The sequence below is a fragment of the Sparus aurata genome, chromosome 15 (genome assembly GCF_900880675.1).
Source record: "Sparus aurata chromosome 15, fSpaAur1.1, whole genome shotgun sequence".
In the NCBI taxonomy this organism is placed as follows: Eukaryota; Metazoa; Chordata; class Actinopteri; order Spariformes; family Sparidae; genus Sparus; species Sparus aurata.
The window spans coordinates 10624188-10647167 of record NC_044201.1 but is presented as its reverse complement, the minus strand read 5'-3'; the positions used below and the strand labels follow the sequence as shown (position 1 = coordinate 10647167).

Genomic DNA, 22980 nt, shown 5'->3' with positions numbered 1-22980 from the left:
TTGTATCAGCTTTTCTTTCCCTGACACCGCAGAGGGAAGCCTTGGCAAAAACCAGACAATCTCCAGGCACGGCGAGCCAGCTGAGTGGAAGCATCCAAAGTATCCATTGTATTGGAGGTCATTTTCATGATCTTTTTCAAAAGATGTGATTTAAAGATACAACATGTAACATTTCTGCATGTCTAGACCTTTGTTGTATACTTGTGTTGAGATGTGTAATTAACATTTTCCCAAATGTTTCCAACCCTTTCCAAACCCAGGTTTACACAGGGTAACGGTTCATTTCATTTAGTTGGTTGTCGGTAACTTCCAGGAAAACATCGGATGATGTGTCAGTGACGCAGGAAGTCGGTGAATGTGACGAAACGTAGCGTGAATGAAACTTATCAGGTCAAGTGTATAGGATTTAGTGGCAGCCATCAGTGAGGTTTAGTATGCAATAAACTGAATACCGCCTGCCTCACCCTCCCCTACTTTGATCACCATAGATTTGAAAGGCCCTCTCAAGAGCAAATCTTGGTTTGTCCTCTCTGGGCTACTGTAGAAATAAAGCAGTGTGACATGGCCGATTTGTTCCCTATGTTTATATAGGGAGACAATAATGTTTGATAAAGTAACACAGTATAATTAAAAAACTATACAATGCGACACTTTCAAGGCTTTAGAGGCATTAGCTGCTTAGTGATTATCACGAATTAACCTTATACAACACCAATCGCTCTATGAATGAGTATGAGCGCGGTTTAAAGAATTACAAAGAGGCCACAGCGCCCCCTATACAGGATGGCAATCAGTGCAGCAAGAGGATGGTCACAGGATCACAGGGAATCATGGGGACTAGGAATAAGGTGGATAAAAGGCTCCTTCTAAGGTAACGAATAAGCCTACTGTTCTTAGTTTCAGGTGATAACACTACCAAAAACACAATTACGAATATTATATTCCATTTCTGGTGATGGATTCCCTCAAATCCTGCACACTGGACCTTTAATGCATTACCTCGTGTGGGAGCGTGTCTGCCTGAGTTCCATCAGCAGTGGTGGTTGTTTTAACACTGAAGACAACAAACTGCAAACACTTTTTAAAACATTTTTATTGCAAGACCCCTAGTGGCAGAAATTACACAATGTGCCTTTAAATCTCAGTTTCAATCAAAATGCAGTTAACAACATATTACAAAACAAACAAACTGTACTTTATACTTGTGTAGTAGTTTCATTCTTTTTTTAAAGTGACCTACTAGATTTATTTTTTTTCTCTTTTTTGAAAAAAAAAATCATGATAACTTTGCCCCCTTCAGATTAAAACCTCCCTCCCTCCATCTCTCTTCCCCAGTGAAAGTGAACTGGCTCCACACGCACAGAGAGAAAGAGAGAGAGAGGGAAGGTGGGTTTGATCGAAAGGTGGCTGCGGGCATCAAGGTGAGGGAGAGAGAGGAGAGGAGGGGTCACGACGAGCCCCCCCCCCCCCCCCCCATATCAGCCCGTGTGTGTGTGTATGTGTGTGAGCGGATAAGACAAATTACGCCATCGGAAGATAATTATGTAACCCTGTCTCTCAACAACCGTCCTCGGATCGCTCGGAGCCCGGAGAGACTTTTGATTGACAGGCTCTCCGCAGCCTCTATATAAGGAGGAGGGAGGTGGGAGCCTTAGTCACTGCTGAGCCTCCAGTCCTCCACACTGTGGATGTAGTCAACCGAGGTGGATTGTACGGTTTCTGTGCACGAGGTTTTAGGAGAGCTCACCCCCTCTTCATTCATCCGACCACCGGCTCTCCTCGATTGCAACATTCCCTTTTCTTTCTTTCTTTTTTTTTTTTCTTCTGTCGGATATCTGAGTTTTCAGACGAAAATAAACAAAACCGCAATCGCCAGGTAAGTCATCGTTGAACGTCTAGATAAAGTGATAAAGGAATTCATCACCTGTTGAACTAGACAGGCTGATTTGTCAACAGACACTAAACTGCACATGTGATGCTGTGGGCACTTTGTTTGTTGCTGATTTGTCTCCCATTGTGTTTGTTTCTCTCGCTTTATTATTTATGCACGGAGTTGTTCATGTGTCAGGAGGATGCTCAAGTGCAAAGTCAACATTTGAGGAAGTCTAATCAAAGGAATTTCTTGTTGTTTTCTGAAGGAGACATGATTCTCAGGAGGAGTCTCTTCTTGCTGCTCTTATCATTTAATTTCCTCCACGCATTACCTGAAGGTAAGTGGAAAATGACTGTAATGCTGACTAAAAGTAATGATAATGTAATAATATCATTATAGTAATAATATCAATATAATATCAATCATTAATATGATGATAATGATGCTAGAAGCTGAAGTGCAATCATCCATTCCAGTGATTTATTTAAGGTGAAAGTGAAGGCGGAAGCCATTAAATATGTTTCCATTTCAATAGCTGTTGAGTTTTAACAAACTACCTGTTTGTGTTTCCGCTTGTCTGATTTGTAGATGGTGAGCAGGAGGATGAGACGTCGTTTGACTTGTTTGAAATCAGCCACATCACACGCAAGACTCTGGGGGCCAAACAGTTCCGGGGCCAAAACTCAGACGCCCCTGCTTACCGCTTCATCCGCTTCGACCACCTGCCCCCAGTGAGCCCCCCCATACTGAAACAAATCCTACGACAGATCCAAAACAATGAGGGCTTTGTGTTCGCAGCCAGCATACGCCAGGACCGCGCCTCGCGGGGCACCCTGATTGGTTTGGAGGGCCCCGATGGCCAGCGGCAGTTTGAGATCGTGTCCAACGGACGGGCCAACTCTCTGGACCTGGTTTACTGGGTTGAGGACTCCCAGAACGTGGTTTCATTCGAGGATGTGGACCTGTCTGACTCGCAGTGGAAGAATATTACCCTTCATATTCACGGGGAAAATGCAAACTTGTTTGTGGGCTGCAGCCTGATAGACAGCCACATCTTGGACGAGCCCTTCTACGAGCACCTGCAGGCTGAGGGGAGCCGCATGTACGTTGCAAAGGGATCCATCCGGGAGAACCACTTCAGGGTAAGAGAGAGGCTCCGGCTTTTTGAAAGCTAGGCTGGGATTTCCCAGGATACGGGAGTTTTAGTTGGCTTCCTACTTTGGTCTCTTTGAGAGTTTTCCAGCTGGGCTGTAAGAGCTAAATGACCCTACAACATTCTCATACATTACAAGAGACTAAATTGGGGTTTTAAACACATTTCCAGGAGACTAACATAGCCTCTCTTCAAATTGTGGCAGAGTGGCTCCGTGTTGCCCTGGACTTTCTGTGTGGAAAGGACTCTAAATTTAGACTCTAAATTGCCCCTTGTGTGTAGAAATGATGTGTGACCGTGTGAGAGGGTCAAGAGTTTCCCAATGCATGCTTGAATAGGAATAAGTGCACATTTAATGCCAAAGTAGTCCAGATATATAATTACGACGTGCCTTTTCTTTCCCGACAGGGCCTTCTGCAGAACGTACGCTTCGTCTTTGACACCCCAGTTGAAGACGTCCTGCTGAGCAGAGACTGCGAGGTCTCCAAACAAGGTAAGAGTGATTTGTGTGTGTGCGTGTGTATGTGTGTGTGTGCGTGTGTGTGTGTGTGTGTGTGTTTAAAGGTGCTTAAACCAGCATTCACCCTGACTCTCCAACCATACTCTTGTTAGTGGGAACCATGTCTATTTGTGTGATTTTCACAAGCCAGATGATGAGTCAAAATAATTGTATTTGCAAGCTGTTTGAAGCCTGAAACCTCACAGATGTGATTGGGAAACTCCTTCACATGCGATCCTCTCAAAAGCGTGGTATCTGCGTTTCGTTAAGTGTCGACCACGACAACTTTCCGTACCAAACAGTTCAGCGTTCCCAGTCGCCTCTCTTTTAACTCTTTCGGTCGTTTTTAAAAAATGTCTTTTGCAGAAGTGGGCCAGAAAGCTCGCAGGTTCGATATGAGGCAAGATCTCCCACCATTACTTCATGTTTACGGAAACAGCCGTGTCGACGCGGTGGCTGGAGGTCGAGCGGCGTGCGTGGTGAACAAAAGGAGATACAGATGCTTACATTTATTTCAATTGGCAGTGGACTTGGGATAATGCCCTGGGAAAGAAAAGAGAAAAGAGAAAGTGAACGCTATAGCACAGAGAGGGGAGCTTCCACTTCCAGCTACACGCACACACACACACACAATGAAGTCATGAATTGGCTGACTTTGTTGCTTTTCTCAGCTGAAGCTTTGCTCACATGAGGAATAATACCTCTTGATCCTCACGCGAAGAGTGGCTGCGGAGTAAATATGTTGATAATCATCATTTACAAAGCTAAAGAGGCACCAGACCTGGAAACAGCATCCTCGGTTCACCGTGACAAAACAAATCCATATGCCGTGTGTGTGTGTGTGTGTGTGTGTGTGTGTGTGTGTGTGTGTGTGTGTGTGTGGATTAGTCCATGATGAAGAAGGTCGTTGCCACAAGCAGTGTTGAATTCCACCTCAATGAGTTTATTTGTTTAACAAATGTCACCAGGGCCCCTGGAAGTTTTCTGCACGCTGGCTGGTACCAGTCAGGGTTCTGCACTGGTAGCACTCCTAAAGCCAAAAGTCAGTCATAAAGCCCCACAAGCCGCGCTCATAAAAACCTGTCATGTCGGACATTAATGAGCAGCATTAAACCCAGGCAAGCCTTTTCGGCCCGTTTTTGAATTCTTTCCTCTACCTCTCCGAGAAAAGCGGAGACCGTCCGTCAGTGAGAGAAGAATGTGTGAGCGCTTTCGCAGGCGAGCTAGCACGCGTTCACACACACACACACACACGCAGCGTGGAGCCCCGCGGAGATTTGAATGAATCCAGCAGACTTAAAAAAAAAAAAGGGGGAAAGAAAACACAGCAGCGGCTACAGTGGGACATCATTGGGCAATTTGGACGGCTTCGTGATTTAGAGTCCCCCTGCCTGCCATTAATCTTCACCAATTTACATAGCGAGGTCCAAAGCAGTGGCAGATATGCGCTGTGCTTTGGCTGCCGCGGAATCCCGTGGAGCTTTCATATGTGCCTTGTGTGTTTGTTTTCAGCATCACACGGTAGGAAAGTTTTAGTGGGAGCCTCACGGATAGATGCTCGGGACTTTCATATGGTTTAATGCAAACTCAACGCACACATAAGATCCCCCCCCCCCATCCTGCCTTGTGATGTGCATTTCTGTCTGTCTGCGTTGCACAAAGATCACAGCTGGCAGACCCGTTAATCTGGGGCGGGCTTCCTGCTGCAGATTTTACAGATTGTGCAAAGACTCAACATTTAGCCTCTTTATGCCCATCAGACCCGGTAGCTTTAAAACTGCATCCTTCCACATGGGGGTTTTGAGTGTTATGGGATAAATGATGACTGGAGGGATTTTCACACGCTTTGGTATTCTGCTCTGCCAACATCGAGACGAGGGCATCTCCAAGGACAAATCCATCCGTGTGGTCACTCCGGTCTGTTAAGTTCATGTTGGATGTGTCACATTAGCTCAAAGGTTCGAAGAGAGCCACGACAGCAGTGTGGTTTCACACAAGGAGCATCCGGATTTCAGTTTCTTGTTTTTCTTTTTTTTTTAATGACTCCACATAGCCAACCCTGCTGTCATCCCTGGTGGAAAGATTTAACGTCACCCTTTCAAACAGATACATTTCACAAGTCAAACGCCGCTGACCGAACATCTGTTTTTGGGAACACAATAAACATCGTAATCACCACATTGTTGTGAGCGTTTGTCCGCGTACGAGAAAACAGGAAATCTGAGTCCCTGTGTTTCAATCATCGTATCTCTCAAATATGTTTTCCATCACCGTCATCTGTGTTGCTCATTCGTGTACCTCTCTCGCCCTGACGTCTCGTTTTTCCTGCCCCTCCAGATGATGCTAATATTGTGAGCGAGAGCACAGAAGTTGTGGATGTGAGCCCCTCCATCACCACAAACATCATCGGTCAGAAGACGGATGATGTGGGCGCCGATATGTGCGAGCGCTCGTGCGAGGAGCTCAGCACCATGTTCCAGGAGCTCAAAGGCCTGCGACACGTTGTCAGCAACCTCATTGATGGCTTGCAAAAAGTGGTAAGTATTAGAAGTGACAGAGTGCAAATCAACTCACTCCTTACTTTGACTTTGTTTGTGCTGCACTTAACAACCCAATTTAAGTGACGAATGTGAAATCAGCAAAATCTTTCTCTCCAAGAGGGAAGAGAGTCAACATTTTCAAAGAAAATTGACATTTTAGGAAAATAAATGACCCAATCCTCTGTGCGGCAGCCAGGACGTAAGAGGTTTGAATTAGGTTACTAGGTAACCTACATTGGTTTTAAAGCAAACAGTAAGTAGCCGCAGGACTGTTTATAGAGTCGCCTGTGATGGCTGAACCCGCCTGACTCCCGCTATCTGTGGCAGCGTGAGTCAGACAGATTTTATGACATGTTACATGTGGATATAGGAAGTGTTCCCCTGGCAGCGATGGGGTCCGGCCTAATGTCTGGCTGTGTTTAAACAGCCCATGTGTTTCCTTTGGGAGCCTCCCAGCAATAAGAGAGTCTGAGCATGAACCTTGGGAAAAAAAAGAAAGCGACTGGGATGAGAAGGGTCCCTGAGGCTCTTCCAGACCGAGTGGTGTCTCAGATTCTAGTGCTGCACACTGCTGCCTCCTTTTTCCAAATGGGCGGACGCACACACACTCACACACACACACACACACACACACACACACACTCGCATACACACAGACCTTTGGCAGTAGTTTATCGACTGACAGTTCCCAAGTGTTCAGGCGTCCAGCCAGAGAGCCCCTGGTCTCCAATTGGGTTGGAGGTCACGAAGTCCAAAGCTAAGCAGCACTTTTTCAGTGGGCTGTTTTCCAAGCAACAATAGAGACATAAAGAAATTTAAGTGTTTGCAATTTGCAGTAATGAGAAGCACATTTTGAAATTAGTATTTTACAAGGGTTCTCATTAATACAATGGAGTAGCTTTTTTGAGTTCCTTGCTCTTTCTGGTCCGCGAGCCTCTTTGCCCTCATGAAGCTTAAAGAAAGACGTCTCAAAATGATATGATGCTTCACTGAGCCAGTGAGGGATATATGCCGGTAGGACAGGTTCATTAAAAGTATTACAGCACGCTACATTTAGCCCTTAAAGGTCCTGTATGTAAGAATTGGCCACCCTTTAAATTCATACTCCAAAACAATAGGGGGCAGCATATCACATATCACATATGTCACTTATCACATATCACTGCTAACTGTAGCTGCCGTTAGCTAGTTAGCATAGTTAGCCATGCAGTAAGCAACCAGACTGGGAGTTTGGAATGGTTTTATGAGAAAACAGAGGCCGGTGCTAGCCTTAGAAGACATCTCTGCAAGACAGAGACGTCTGAGAACTCTTATTCCTTCACATCCTGTTGATCATTTTAGTTTATTTTTGACATATTGCAACTTGAAACAGTATGATTTGTGTGGTTGTAGCTTTGCTCCTCAGAGAGTGATATTTGTGCTTTAACTTGACTCATTTTAAACACATGCATGTAATGATTTAATATAAGTTAGTATATATTTAAGTAGGGAATACTATCCCTGTGGAAAAGTAACCTCACATGTGCGCTCTTAAAACCGTCTTGTCAGCAGGTGTGCACCCTCACCTCCACGTACTGAATGGAATGCAGCGCACCTTTCTCGTGAGTTAGTCCTCACCATTTCTGACTGATCTGCGTCCTGACTACAAATCTGTCTGTTGTTGTATGTTCAGACGGAGGAGAATTCAGTCATGAAGGAGGCCCTTGGGAGGATGAAGAACACTAAAGAGAAAAACATGTGCTGGCAGGATGGCCGGCTGTTTGACGATAAGGAAGACTGGGTTGTGGACAGCTGCACCAAATGTACCTGCCAGGTAGTGCCAAGTCATAAGGAAACATGTACAGATATACGGTGGATGTCAGTGACCCTGATGTAACTCTAACATTTATGGGTGGCAGGAGTCCAAGATCGTGTGCCACCAGATTACATGCCCCGCAGTGGCCTGTGCCAGCCCCTCATTTGTTGACGGCGAGTGCTGCCCCGTGTGTCTGCGTAAGTAGTCCGATTAGCCAATGCTTCCAGCATATAAACGTGCTTATAAACACACAGAGTTTTACGCATGCATGCTATTTTAAATTAATGGCTCAGTGTGCTGTAAAAAAACAATATTCCACACGTATTAAATTTTTATACCACAGGACCATTGCAGCCAGTTTGTCTTTGTGAGCGAACCACATATTTATTGGTTAAAATATAAGACACTCAGAGAGGCTACTGTGGGTTTTTTTCAGATGAGGTCATGCGATGAACAGGCTGACATGAAGAATAAAAGCAGTGCGCGGCTGTGATCTCTTTTATTGCCCTGTTTTGACATTACGTGAACATTGAAGGGAAGTGTTTCTTATGCCAGCAAAGGACCAAAATGTTCACTGTGCTTTGATGTTTTCCAACTAAAGACAGTGAGGATGGCTGGTCCCTGTGGTCGGAGTGGACGGAGTGCACGGTCACCTGCGGGACAGGAACCCAACAGAGGGGTCGTTCGTGCGACGCAACCAGTAACCCCTGCGACGGACCTTCTATCCAAACCCGCAAGTGCAGCCTCGGAAAATGCGATAGCCGTGGTGAGCATGTTCTTCTCTCGCACAGTTTTTATTTAAAGTTTCACTCCACCGAATTTACATATTCAAAGTGTGTTTACAGGTGTAGAGGAGTACTGCTGCATGTTTGAAAAAGGTAGTGTAAAGCCTTTTGTGGCTCCAGAGCAAACTGCATGTAATCTGATAAATTACCTCCTCTGATGTCACTCAATGGCTACATTGCATTGTGGGTAATGTAGGTGCCAGGCAATATCTCTGGTTCTGCTGTATTGATTATGATTCCAACAGTGTTATAGGAGTGAAAAGTAAGACCTGGACTGCTTTGGCAAAACCTGGCGCCTACATTACCCACAATGCAACCATTGCATGTGTGTCATCCCTGGGGGCAATTTATCAGATTACACGCAGCTTCCTCTGGAGCCACAAAAGACTTCTTATTACTTTTTCACTTATGCATTCGAACTCCCAAGAACTGTAAAAACACTTCAATGTGTAAAATTGGTGGAATTTCCCTTTAGATATATAGCATCCAGTAGTAATATGAGAGAGGCTCGTGACAGAACTATGGAAAAATCAGAGAGTTAAATATGAGATGAGATCCTCCAAAGTGCGAGTTCACGCTTCCATAAATCTGTTGAAAATAGATCCATCTGAGTGAGGCTGAATCCCAGTGAAGAGCTGGATCTCATGGTCTGGTTGCAGGGTGTGCCCAGTCAAGTTAATTCCAAATAAATCATTGGCTGAGAGGGTGTTCCATAGTGCAATGAATCACCACTGCCTGCCATGCAGAAACCTGAAATATAAATGAATTTGATCATTATATGAACTGTAAGTTTGGTGGGGTGTCAGGAGATGCTTGATTTCCAAACTGATGCATCGGGTGTTCGATAAATTGTGAGGGTTCGCATGTTTTATTGCTTGCAGCTAACATTACACTGCATCTGTGTGAGGGACTGAATCAGCCTAACCACTGGAGAACAGTTTACCCACAATGACATAAATGCTGGCGCTAAGTGTCTTAGAACATCTTTGAAACTGAGCCATCGTCGCCAGAATCACATGTTTACTTTTAAAAAATGTTTTCTACTCCTGCAAATGAAACATGCCTGTAACCATTTGACTGAGTGGAAATCCAGCGGACAATGCTTGACGTCTGTTTTGGTTATCTCTGCCTCACGCGTTTGATGTTTGATACCCAGTTCGGCAGGATGGAGGTTGGAGTTTGTGGTCGCCGTGGTCGTCGTGCTCTGTGACCTGTGGAGAGGGACAGATCACCAGAATACGACACTGCAATGCTCCCGTGCCACAGCTGGGGGGCAAAGACTGCGAAGGAAGCGGGAGAGAGACTCAGCGCTGCACTGCCCAGCCATGTCCCAGTAAGGACTTTTTTTTTTTTTACTTGCACGCAAAAGCAGAATCGATTACCGACTACCAAACTTCATTATGCCTAATAGTTCCCTCAAGGCAACGTTCCCCATGTGTTTTGGACTGACCTCTTGTCTGTCTGTCAGGAAATGTTGACTCAAATCAGCTCAATATGTTTTCTCTTGTGGGATTAAATTCCAGGCTTCTGACTCTCCTGCAGCTATCCTGATTTGAGACTTCAAGTGCTGACATGTTTTTATTTAGAAACAAAGAATTAGAATATTTGTGGAATGAAATGCTCAATGTCAAGATTAACTACTGAACAATCTATTTCCGTATGCTTTTAGTTGATGGTGGTTGGGGTCCCTGGTCTCCATGGGCAACCTGTTCAGCAACATGCGGAGGGGGAATCAAAACTCGAATGCGTGAGTGCAACAGCCCTCAACCTCAGCATGGCGGCAGGAAGTGTATTGGAGAGGCGAACGACGAGGCTGGCTGCAACAAAAAAGACTGTCCAATTGGTGAGTGGCATTCACTTTACATTTTGTTTTCAGCCATGCAGTCGGCAGTTGATCCACCATTTTGGTACCGACACAAATATCTCATTTAGATAATCACGTAGGTGTTTTTAATTAGCGAGGTTAGCCTGTCAGCTAGCTAGGCCTTTGTAATTGAAGATATGCTAGACACATAAAAGTTAAATCCCTTATTAAGCAATGAGGTTGTAGCTTTGCTGCTCATACGTCAGTCACTTTGGTTTTTGGCAGCTCTTCCAAGCAACAAGTGTAAAAAAAAGAGCCATAGCGACCTAACGTTAGCGCGTGACTAGCTGACATTGCTAATGCTTATCTGTATATGTAAAAGATAGTGGAGAATTGTTGATGAATAAACTGCAAAATTATGACATAGCCATCAGCCTTTGCTGTGCTTTGTGTTTAGCACTAATTAGCAAATGTTTGCATGCTTACACCCTGAACTTAAATGCTTAACACCTTAATCATTTTACCTGCTAAACACTTGAGCATATTAGCATGCTAGCATTAACATTAACCCTAAGTAGCATAGCTAACATGGCTATAAACTCGTAGTACTGTTGCTTCAAGTATGTAACTTTATGATTCAACATTTTTGACTGAAAGCAGACTTTAAAGGGTTGGTTCACACAAATTATATTTTATAAAAAAAATGTTCTTCCTATAAGAAACAGGGGTTCTGGAAAGAGTCCCACAAACTCAAACCAACACTTGTCTCGGTTGGTTCAGCCAGAAGGCAATAAAAAGCCAATCTAGGGCATATAAAACCCTCACGTTATGAAACCACAAATAATATGTACTTTTAGGCAATTTGGGTGAAAAGTGCGTCACAGCTGCTGGGGGTTTATCTTGAAGCATCATCATTGAGGTAAAAACCATTACAAATTAGAGTTGGAGGCACTCTGTTCAGATATGTCCAGGAATTTATAAATCAATTTCCCTTGTTTGTATCCATTCTTGTCATCCAAATCCCTTGCAGATGGCTGTCTTTCTAACCCATGCTTTGGTGGAGTGGATTGCAACAGCGCTCCAGATGGATCCTGGGAGTGTGGCCCATGCCCTGCTGGTTTCCGTGGAAATGGTACCCACTGTGAAGACATTAACGAGGTAGGTTCTTGTTTTTCTCGTGTGCATAAACTATACATGCGTTTAAGACTTGAATTATGTAATTGTTAGTTTGCATTTTTACTGACGCTTTTCCCTTCCACCTCCAGTGCGACATGGTATCTGATGTTTGCTACAAAGTCGCTGGAACGCAGCGCTGCGTCAACACTGATCCAGGTTTCCACTGCCTGCCCTGTCCCAAGCGCTACAAGGGCACCCAGCCCTTCGGTATGGGTGTGGAAGCTGCCAAGAAGAACAAACAGGTGAGTTGAAGGTCACTTTGATTCAGTGGTAATAACAGACTGCTGATTGGATGCAAGTCAAACAAGTGTGAACAAAATGGGGCAAAGGAAAGGATAAGCTGTGGGCCTTGAGCTCCAGGCACTGTGGATTTTTGAATGTCAGATCCAAATTTATGAATGATGGAAGCAGCAGCACTGGTGATTTATAAGCCTCATTCTTGCTGTGAGAGTGTTTGCACAGAGTTAGAGGGGAGGCCCTGGGCCACCATATATGAATTAGGCTCACCTTGACCCAGTATCAGCAGGCAGAGGGGGACGGAGAAGAGTTGGGTAACTCTTAACAACAAACATCTGTTATACATCTCCTTCACTGTAAGATCAGAGGCAGATTGGAACAGTACTGTATTTCTACTGTAGACATTGAATGGATCAGTGCTTTTATTCAGGCAAAAATTATGTGAAGCCTTTTCTTTACAGTATTCCCACTTTCCACTCCTGTCATAACTCCTGCTATAATTTAGCTGTACGACAGGTATCTTCCAAATATGTCATATTAATTATGTGATTGGAAGACACTTTTTCTGCTCCCTGAATTCACAGAGTCTCTGGAGAACTAAAAAAAACTTGTTGTGCCACTCCATCTGACACTTACATAACATCCCTTGCGGACCATTTTGTCACTCTGCGGCCTCCGCAGCTGCTCGTCTTTGAGATGATGCCCCAAATTCACTAATTGATTTGGGGAAAAGGGAATTGTTTCATCGCTGGCAAAAAGGGGCTCTATTTCACAGTTTCGATGAAAGGCCCGTTCATACTGTCACTTTCTGCTCGATGAGCTCATGGAGTGGCATCCAAACTGGTGTTCTGTTCATCCTCTAGTAATGAGTGGCAGCTGTGAATACCTTGTGCTGCAATAAAGGGGCAACAGTGGGTCATGGTGGGATGTATGATGCATTCACTGGGTTTTTATAAAAATCAACTGTGCCCAGAAGTGCCCCACACTTTGGCTTTGTCCTGCATTTCTCCACAAGACCTTCACTTTAATTTGCAGCAGCCCTCAGTTTGGAGTGCCTATCCAAAAAGAATCATATTAGAGTGGTAGTATAATCTTGATTTAGACATGTTACTAGAACCTGACATCAAAATGGAAACTGTTTTAAAAAATCTAATAAGAAGGACATAGAGCCACATCTTTCCTCTGTTTCAGGCCTGTTTGGATGTGGTTGGTGACAATTCTGCCTTGTTGTTTCTGTAGGTGTGTGAGCCAGAGAACCCGTGCAAGGACAAGACCCACAACTGTCACAAGTATGCCGAATGCATCTACATCAGCCACTTCAGTGACCCCATGTACAAGTGCGAGTGTAGGACTGGCTACGCTGGAGACGGCTTCATTTGTGGAGAGGACTCAGACTTGGATGGCTGGCCCAACCTGAACCTTGTGTGTGGTGCCAACGCCACTTATCACTGCAAGAAGGTATTTCATTACATTTCTTCAGCTTATTTGATTAAATCCTATCCTGCAGTTATTCTAACCTACACAACTTCTGAACTTCCCACTACTATTTCAGGATAACTGCCCCAGCCTTCCGAACTCTGGACAAGAAGACTTTGACAAAGATGGTCAAGGAGATGCTTGCGACAAGGATGACGACAATGATGGAATTCTAGATGAGAGGGTACGTCAGTTTCTAACACATGGAGGACATGTTTAAATCTGATTCATTTTTTGAATTCTGAAGTTCCCTACCAACCTAATTTTTTCCACCACAGGACAACTGTCCCCTCCTTTACAACCCGCGCCAGTTCGACTTCGACAAGGATGAAGTGGGCGATCGCTGCGACAACTGTCCCTATGAACACAACCCTGCACAAATAGACACTGACAACAATGGAGAAGGGGATGCCTGCGCGGTGGACATTGATGGAGATGGTAGATTAGCCGGGCCTAAATAGATCAAATACTGAGCTAATTATGATGTTTGTATCTTAAACTCTTGAGAGTATATCAACTGCCCCTTTTCTTCTCAGAAATCATGAATGAGAACGACAACTGCCCCTACGTGTACAACACTGAACAGAAGGACACTGACATGGATGGAGTTGGTGACCAGTGCGATAACTGTCCACTGCTACACAACCCAGACCAGGTATGGAACTACACTACATAAAGAATTACGTGATCCACGACAGTAGCTACAGCAAGTGTTAAACTTCTGTCCATATTTATCCAACAGACTGATGTTGACAATGACCTGGTTGGAGATCAGTGTGACAATAACCAGGACATTGATGAAGACGGCCATCAGAACAACCTGGACAACTGTCCCTACGTGGCCAATGCCAACCAGGCTGACCATGACAAGGATGGCAAAGGAGACGCTTGTGACTATGATGATGATGATGATGGTGTACCTGACGACAAGGACAACTGCAGGCTGACACCCAACGCGGACCAGCTGGACTCTGATGGTGAGGGTTGTGACATTTAAAGAGTTGAAAAGTTGCAGTGTTGGGGGAATCAAGCTGTGCATATTTGCCCAATAGTAATACCTTTTAATGCAGTGATGCGTAAATGGCAGTACAAAAATCTTTGGTTTTAAAGGGAAACTTAGCCATCTTTGTACAGTGTGGGTTATTTATGCAAATAAAAAAATGTTTAAGTTCCCTAAACGCCTGCATCTAAAGTTGCCCGCTCTAAAATCTGTCACCGCTGTTGCTCAAACTACAGATTGCACTTTTTGTAAGCTTGTCTCCAAAGCACTAAAAGGACTTTTTGTCCATATTGGCTTGCATTGGAGATTAAGAGTTAATTCCTGACCTGGGAAACCACAGTTGACAAATCAACTTCACCATTAATGGCTTATTTAGCATCTTATTAACATTAGTTAGGAGTAATTGACATATGCCTGGTTCAGTCAATGTACTCCATGCAGTCAGACTCTGTACTCATTACTCTGTGTTGTTCACATCTTGCTTTGGTGCGCCTTCTCCCAGATGTTTTTGCAGTTAGCAATTAGCTTCACTACAGCAGGTGTGAAATGTGGTGGCTGTGGAAAGAGTCAATGACAGGGTTGGCATGGCTGATGTCATTCTGCATGACTTCAGTGGAGGGCACACGCCAGGCTGTGAAAGTTTTATTTCCTTTAAGCTTCGCTCGTGATTAATCCACAGCGTCCAATTTGAGCAGGGTTACCTGGAGTTTGTGCAGCTGTCTGTAACTGGAAACAGACCGCGAAAGGAGGAAGGGCCTGGACACTGACACGTTCACTTTCTTCACAGCTCGTCAGATAGTGTTTATTTGATAGAATCATTTTAGCCCCTCGTGAAATAACAAAGTTGATGACAGAAAGCAGCTAGCTACTCTGACACAGTGGCCTTCATTAGCCACTGGCGTCCTTTCCACTGTGAGATCCTGGCCTGCAGTCTGGCCATAATAGACTTCAGGCCTCAGATAGTTTAGAGTATCAGTGGAAGTTGTCACAGCATGAAATAATGGCTGATTTTCCTTACACTTGGCAAATGTAGTAAAGCCAGTTCCCAGGGAGGAACTGCTCTTTTCCCCACATATTATCTTGGAGAAGCTCCTCAACGCTCACTGCAGTGGGAGTATTATGACACCCACATGAGCTGCCATGGAGATTTTCCAAACCTATGGAAAAATAGGATAATACGTCATTTATATCATGCATGTACAATCTTAACAAAGGTCAATGCTATGCATTTGATATATTACAGGCGATGGAAGAGGCGACGCCTGCAAAGATGACTTTGACAACGATAGTATCCCAGATATTCTTGACGTGTGTCCGGAGAACAACGCCATCAGTGTCACAGACTTCAGGAAGTTCCAGATGGTCCACCTGGATCCCAAGGGAACCACTCAAATTGATCCAAACTGGGTGGTCCGACATCAGGGCAAAGAGCTGGTTCAGACAGCCAACTCTGACCCGGGCATCGCAGTAGGTGAGCAGCACAGCATGTTCACTCCCAACAACCACTTCATATTAATTTGCTCTTTGAAAGAGTTTGAACAGAGTCCTAAGATAGCCTCACATACCTCTCACACCCTCACAGGTTTTGATGAGTTCAGCGCTGTGGACTTCAGTGGAACTATGTACGTGAACACGGACAGAGATGATGACTATGCAGGCTTTGTGTTTGGCTACCAGTCCAGTGGGCGCTTTTATGTAGTGATGTGGAAGCAGATCACACAGACATACTGGGAGGACAAGCCCTCCAAGGCCTTTGGCATTTCTGGCGTTTCGCTCAAAGTCGTCAACTCGACCACTGGCACCGGAGAAAACCTCAGGAATGCTTTGTGGCACACGGGCAACACTCCAGGACAGGTGGGCAGCAGTCTAAGTGCTAGTTGGTCTGTTTTAAAAGGCTGTATCTGCAGTATTAAGTGTTGTTAACTTTTTTTTGCTTAGGTGCGTACTCTGTGGCACGACCCCAAGAACATTGGTTGGAAGGATTACACAGCGTATAGGTGGCATCTCATTCACAGACCGAAGACTGGTTTTATAAGGTAAGAGAAAAAGTTGAGCAGAATAGTTGCGATGATCTGCAACATTTTCAACAAAGGCCCCCTCCACTGCAGTGTTTCTGCCTCATGACCTTTTAGAGGATCATTGAAAGGATTTGAAAGATGTAATATTGTGAGAACAAAGAGAAACAGATCACCTCCAGAAAGGTTTACAATAAGAAATTGCTGAAATGTTCACATACACATAGAGGTGTATTTACCAGTTAATATAGTATAATTAAATTATATTTATTCACTTGTATGATTTACATCCCTGAATATAGTGACAGAATATTCTGAACTTTAATAAGCTTTATAATCTCAAAACACTGAGAATTTTGCCTTTTGTTTTGCAGGGTTGTGGTCTATGAAGGTAAACAGATCATGGCCGACTCAGGACCAGTTTATGACAAGACTTTTGCCGGAGGGAGGCTAGGCTTGTTTGTCTTCTCGCAAGAGCTGGTGTTCTTCTCCGACCTCAAGTATGAGTGCAGAGGTTAGTGCCAACACTTTCATTACCTTAAAGTTCCTACCATAAATGTTTGTCCGTCAAATATCATGTGGGGGAGCTGGTCAAGGCAAGAAAAAATATCCTTGGAGTGTTAGGGTTTTGCATAATTCGTAAATGTAAGAAGCTGTACATGCAAGAGCTCAAGCGCTTATGGCATGTGTCCACAGGATCTGTCATTTCCAGGCTTCCCATTCATTGTCTTTTTAAGCATCGTTCCTGGCGAGTTGCGTTCCCCGCTCCTTATTTGCATAAAGTCGAGGTCTAAGCAAATCAGGTACATGTGGCGCCACTTTCTGCATCAGATAACATCTAGTATAACTCACCGTTTTCGATCTAAAATGAAGACAAATTCAGCAACTAGGTGGCTTACTTCTCACCTAAAACATTTTTCAGAAACACATTTCAGCTAACTCTTTTCCTAAAACATAAGGGGTTTCAAAAACGAGCCGCCATGAGTGGCTCTCGTCCATTCAAGCCAGAAAGTGTGCTTGGTTGTAGGAGCGTGTTTATTCTTTTGGTCAAACTACAATCCTGGGAAGCAGGATTGTGTCCAAAAACTCCCCTGTGGACACGTACCATTAGCCTTGGAGGTGATGAGTATTTTAGGTGTTAGCTATGTAGGATCTTCTTAGTCTGGTCTTGCTTTACTTAGTGTGTGTTTGTATGTAAACTGTATGTGTATGCCTGTTGCAAACACTGAAAGGTCAACACACCTTGATATGTATAGAGTGCAATATTAGAAAATGGGGGAGAAAACCTCCTCCTTGCTAATAAAATGACTGAAGTCTTTAAACCTTCAACATCTTTCTCAAACCTCAGATAAGCCGGAGTTTCCAACAGTGTTCACCAGGTAACGATGAAAGGAATTGTGTGTTGTTGTTTGGCTGTAGCAAGAAAAAGAGTCACGCTATGTTTCTGCCTGTCAGCTTGCCCGTGTACAATGCCCCAGATGCATTGTGAAAGACCTTGTGAGTCGGTCCAAGGACTTCAGATCTTCTGTTGAGTGCTAAACAGTGGAAAATAAGCCTGCAGCCTTGTTCACAATCACAGCCACATAACGGAAGGCACGCTTTTTTTTTTGACGCACACAGAGCACATGTTGCTGCCGCACTCTGGCACTTTGACCGTGTGAATCTCATCGACTGTCCTTGATTTGATTATGAATGTGGCGGTAATGGAAGCTATTTTCTCATCTCTTCGCAGATAACTGAATCAAGCCTGATAGGAAAACACCAGAAGGCAAAAAGACAAGAATCCCTCAAAGTAAACATCACGTCATCGCTGAATCCATTTCAACGTAATTGAGACTTTCCGTACTTTCCCGTGTTTTGCCACTGGAGAGGAAACCGTGGCCGACTTCAGTTTTCCTGTTGATGCATTTCCCACGCTGGGAAAGAAAAAACGAATGAGAGTGGACAAGTTTTTTTTTTTTTTTTTTTAAAAAGCCTCGGCAGATTATCTAATTATAACTATTGTACCTATGTCTACAATTTAAAGGACTCATTGTACAACCACTTACATGCTGTATGTGCTCTCCCACAGTTCCCTACTTCCTAAAGCTTGTAAGCCTCTCGGTTGTTCTCTGTCTTTCGGCTCATCCATGGCTTCTGTTTTAAGAACAACTGATCATAAAGTGTCTGACATCTAACATAAACTGTAACCAAAGCATAATCATCTCTCAAGTCCATTACTATTTCTCCTCATTCCTTTCATCCTGAATGTGTTTTATTTTTATTTTTTTTTACATTTTTTTTCTTCTTTTTTTACGGAGAACTTGAGTGAACGATTTAAATAAGCCATTTTAGTAAGTGCCAAAGATGTTTATACTAAGTCTGTATTATAATTCCTTTTGTAAATTATTTATGCTTCGCCTGTTTTGTTTGTTCGCATTTTTTGCTAGAGTTTGTAAATAATTATTTATTTGTTTACACTGACAAAACGCATAATTGAGTATCACGAAAGTAAAAAATAACACATTATATTGCAAGATCTTTTTTTTAGCGTTGTCATGCACTTCCTTTCCTTAGTTAGATTTTCTTTTCCAGATAAACTGTAGTGATTAACTTCAGCTGCTTGCAAGATAGCAGCTGCAGATGAAGGTTTATTTGGGTAGTATGTGTATGTAAAAAAAAAAAAAAAAAAAGCCACTGTTTTTTTTTTGTTTTTTTTTAGCTGTCCAGACAGTGCCTCATTGTCCTCAAAAGTGATATATCACTTTGGTACACGTGAAACATTTCTCAGTGCTTATTAATGGTCCATCGCCAAAATTGGCTGCAAAATGTGCTTCTGGCACTGCAGCACCCTTTTGTTTGTTTTTTTTACCTGATAATGAAATACTTTGTATCTGTAGCCCAAAAAAGAAAGATTAGGGAGAACACATCAGTGTAAAAGTTGGTGAAATAAAGAGAATTGCACAAGTGCCTGATTCCTTTTGGATCTGATATTGTGTACCGAGCGCCAAGTGACATATCACATTAAAGGCTGAGAGTCAGAGGTTCAGCAGGCAGTCATTATGTGCGATGGAGTCACGACGATCAAATACAGTGAAAATGTTTTATACAAATTACTTTTTTAAATGCATATGTTTGTCATCGGTATCTCTTATGTGAATCTTTGCAGTGTCGGTTGAAAAAAAAAAAATTTAAAAAAAAAAGGAATCCCGACGAAGGTCTCCACAAACAAAGTGTGACTGTGTGACTGTGTCGTGTGGATCAAGGACATGTCAGTGAAAAACCTTTCTGTGGTTAGTCTGTATAGCATTCATGTTCTTTCATGTTTGGTTTCCATCTTGTTCATTTTGTTTGAGAGTTTGCAATGCACAAAATGTAAATTTCTTTTGTATACATGTGTTGTTAGATATACATTTTCTACAAACATTAGTGTAAGGTTGTTCTGTTTCATAAATAAATCACTTGTACACCATTTCTGTTGATTATATACATGAGGACCGACAGGCGTCCCATTAATAGTTACCTTCATAGATCTATAGTCATCATACAAGCTAGATCTAAAACAGCTGCCACAAAAAAAGTTAGTTTTATTTTTAACAGAGACTTGATAATTTCCATGCACAGCTGAGCAATGAGGTTTTTAACATATGTTACTCAAACAGAAGTAAATTGTACATTTGTTGGGGACTATTTTCAGCGGCGGATTAATACACATTTGGTGCACTTATGTTGCTGTTTTATCACAGAACATTTTTTGCAAAAAGAAACATTTGCATTTAAGAATCCCCATCTCAAGCAAAAATATACATTTTTAATCATATTCTATTTTCATGGAAGCAAAGAAACACTGACAATGTAACTTCAATTCAAAGAAAGTGCGCTCAATCATATGAGCACATACATTTTTATTTCCTTTTTAAATGTCCCCACATCTCCTCCTTTGAAAGATTTACAAAGCAGAACAAGTTTGCCCTGACCCATGTATGGGTGAAATAACATGAACAGTCCTTTAAAGCCTCCCCTTTTTCAACTTGAAAGAAAGTCAACCTCCCACCACAAGTCCCACTCTGAAAATTCCCTTCATAGTAAGATAGAATTAGAGCATTTACCCCAACAGAAGTCTTTGTTGTAATCTACAATTATGTTTGCACGAATCAACTCGTATGGTTTAGAGAGATGAAAATGTTTTTTTCTTTGTTTTTTTTTTGCTGGTTTTGCACCAGACCATTTGTCTCACAGTGCTGAAACCGTGTAGTGAAAGGGTTAAGTAAATGACGGCGAGGCCAGGAAAAAAATGCGCTATTAGGGAAAGTGGGAAAGTCTTGCTTGCTCTCGTAGCTTTGTGGCAGAGATATTTGGGTTGAGGCTCTTGGAATAGTCCACGTGGCACACACCAGAGACTATATACTTTGGCTATACGGGTCTGGCACTGGTGGCTGGTTCAAAGCCCAGAGCACGTTCCAGGGTGGTTCACACAACTTTGCCAAAGGATGTCAATGTGTGACACAGTAAACCAGCTTTTTCTGCTGAGGCGGGTATTTAGCAACCAGCAAGTATTTTCAAAGAATGAGTAACGTCAAAGCACACTGGCGGCAATTAACTGAGAGAACACCAAGAAAAGTTCACTTTCACCCACAGTTTCCAGGAAAAAGGTGTGTGGTTGGATTTGGCACCAAGTATGCGTTCATCAATGCTGAACTAGTTAAAGCTCAGATAGTTTGGTGTTGATATGTATTCATCACAGAGGTCCAGATGTGGAGCTCAGCAACCAGATTGTCAGAGACACAGAGAGTTGAGGGCGGATAGGGAAGCGTTTTGTTTTTTTTTTGTTTTTTTTTCAAAGTTTAAAGGGAGAACTGCTCTGTGGTTGATGTTCCCCCACACTCACATCGGTGTGAAATACCAGCCTGTCCAATGCCTAGCTACCATTACAACAGATGATTTTCTGCTCACTGACATTCTATACAAACTGCACTTCCTCTTCAGCCTTTCTTTCAGGCCCACGTATCGCCTTGTAATGTGCCTCTATGAAAATGTGATACTCTGATGAGGCTGGGCAGACTGGAATAAGCCCCAGAAAGGGGAGAAAGATGTTTGGTTTTTGTCTGTTAAAGGGTCACTCCACCAGTTTTACGCATTCAAATGTGTTTTACAGGTCTCTGGGAGTACAGGTACATGAGAAGCTACATCAAATTCTTTTTTCCCCCACATTTGCAGTACTACTCCCCAAGACCTATAAACACACTTTAATGTGTAAAATTGGCGGAGTTACCCTTTAAATCAATAGTTTAACATTTTGGAAGGTACACCACTTAGGAGAGGAGATTGATACCACTGTCATGTCAGCGCCGTGTGAAGATCCAGCCAACAGTCTGTTGACTTAGCTTAGCACAAAGGCTTCAAACTGTTGGAGACAGTTAACCTGGCCTTGTTTAATCGCAATAAAAACTGCCAACCAGCACCTTTATAGCGCACAATAAATTGCGTATTTTTCGCAGAAAATCAAACCCTCAGCCTACGCTTAAAAAAAACCCCCAGCCACCCAGCTTGGTGCATCAACGGAAACATATTTTTGATCAAGGACCAGTAGTAGCTTCGACTCACGGGAAGCGCGCGTTTCTTCCTGCTTCCCGGAATCCAAGTGAGATCAACTTTTAGTGTTCCCAACTGGCTCCCGTAATGAGTGAACCTATGTTTTAGCCGAGCGAAGTAACTGAGGGGCCGCCAAGGGCAAGTGTGAAGGAAAGAAGTAGGTCTGTCATTTGAAATAAAGTCAGTCATTTATTTCAGGGCATGAGCTCCTCTAGTCATTGGGAAAATATCCACGGTCCTCCTCGGTGCCAACCTTGGGGGTGCTCACTCATCGCTCCCAGAAAACAGAGGTGCCAGGAGTGTTGGGGCTGCGAGCTGAAGTCCTGCAGCACCGAGGGCTCCAAGCTGTCTGCATGAACCCAGCTCTTTGATGTTACCCACGGGTTTGAGATGCTTCACTTCAGATGCTAAAAAATGACTGACATCAGTTAGCAAGAAAGCAGGGAAGAAGTAGAGGGAATCTTCAAGTGGAAAAAGAAGGAGAAAGAGAGAAGTTTTCCAAATGCAGCGGTGATTATATGTTTGGATGTTTGCTCAAATCTGAAAAAGGGCTCTCATTTTTTTTAAGGGATGTATATTCAACCAACCCAACCCAAGGAAAAAAAAAAAAACATCCAGGGTGTCAGAGCGAGGCTTGTTCCCACTTAGGTCTTGATGGCACCGGTGTGAAACAGGGAACAGCTGCATCGGGTTCCATTAAATCAGGTTGTGAAGTCTTGGCCCGGCAGTAACCTTATGGAAAACAAAGAGACGGAGCAGATAGCTGCAGGCGCTCAAAAATCTGATTTATCTGACGAATAAAAATAAACTCAGATCAAATGCAGCCCTCATACCTTTTGGAAAGTGGAGACAATCAAGATAACCCGTACTTCCTTTCGCTTGGCGATAAATCACCTCTCTTTTGTTTTTTGGGGGGGTTTTTTGGATGGTGCATGAAATTTTAATATTCGGGAATCCGCGTTGGCGTGCGTCGTGGTGCTGGAGCCAATCAAGAGGTCCCGTGTCACCAGATAAGCATTAATCCTGGGAAACAGCGATGTTAGGCACGAAACAGTC

At 43.4% G+C, this 22980-nt stretch overlaps 1 protein-coding gene across 2 annotated transcripts; it reads left to right on the top strand.

The window, feature by feature from the left end:
- Positions 1-1503: 1503 nt before the first annotated feature.
- Positions 1504-19804, top strand: thbs2a (thrombospondin 2a). 2 transcript variants are annotated; one of them, XM_030442544.1, is made up of 23 exons: positions 1504-1876; positions 2139-2210; positions 2462-3015; positions 3435-3519; positions 5863-6062; positions 7738-7878; positions 7964-8057; positions 8462-8626; positions 9802-9978; positions 10315-10488; positions 11480-11607; positions 11715-11867; positions 13102-13320; positions 13415-13522; positions 13617-13776; positions 13875-13993; positions 14081-14315; positions 15582-15809; positions 15921-16192; positions 16277-16374; positions 16728-16867; positions 17702-17732; positions 18086-19804. In XM_030442544.1, the coding sequence occupies exons 2-23, from the start codon at positions 2144-2146 to the stop codon at positions 18087-18089; spliced, it is 3552 nt and encodes a 1183-aa protein (XP_030298404.1). In that variant the 5' UTR covers positions 1504-1876; positions 2139-2143; the 3' UTR covers positions 18090-19804. The 2 variants fall into 2 exon arrangements, with proteins under 2 accessions (XP_030298404.1, XP_030298405.1); XM_030442545.1 differs by lacking the exon at positions 17702-17732 and having other exon boundaries at positions 1508-1876.
- Positions 19805-22980: the final 3176 nt, after the last annotated feature.

Bases quoted from the DNA above. Each gene is read 5' to 3' on its own strand.
- thbs2a (XM_030442544.1), top strand. From the start codon at position 2,144: ATGATTCTCAGGAGGAGTCTCTTCTTGCTGCTCTTATCATTTAATTTC. The intron at 13,994-14,080 runs GTATGGAACTAC...TTTATCCAACAG, and splicing joins TGCTACACAACCCAGACCAG to ACTGATGTTGACAATGACCT. The intron at 16,375-16,727 runs GTAAGAGAAAAA...TTTGTTTTGCAG, and splicing joins CCGAAGACTGGTTTTATAAG to GGTTGTGGTCTATGAAGGTA.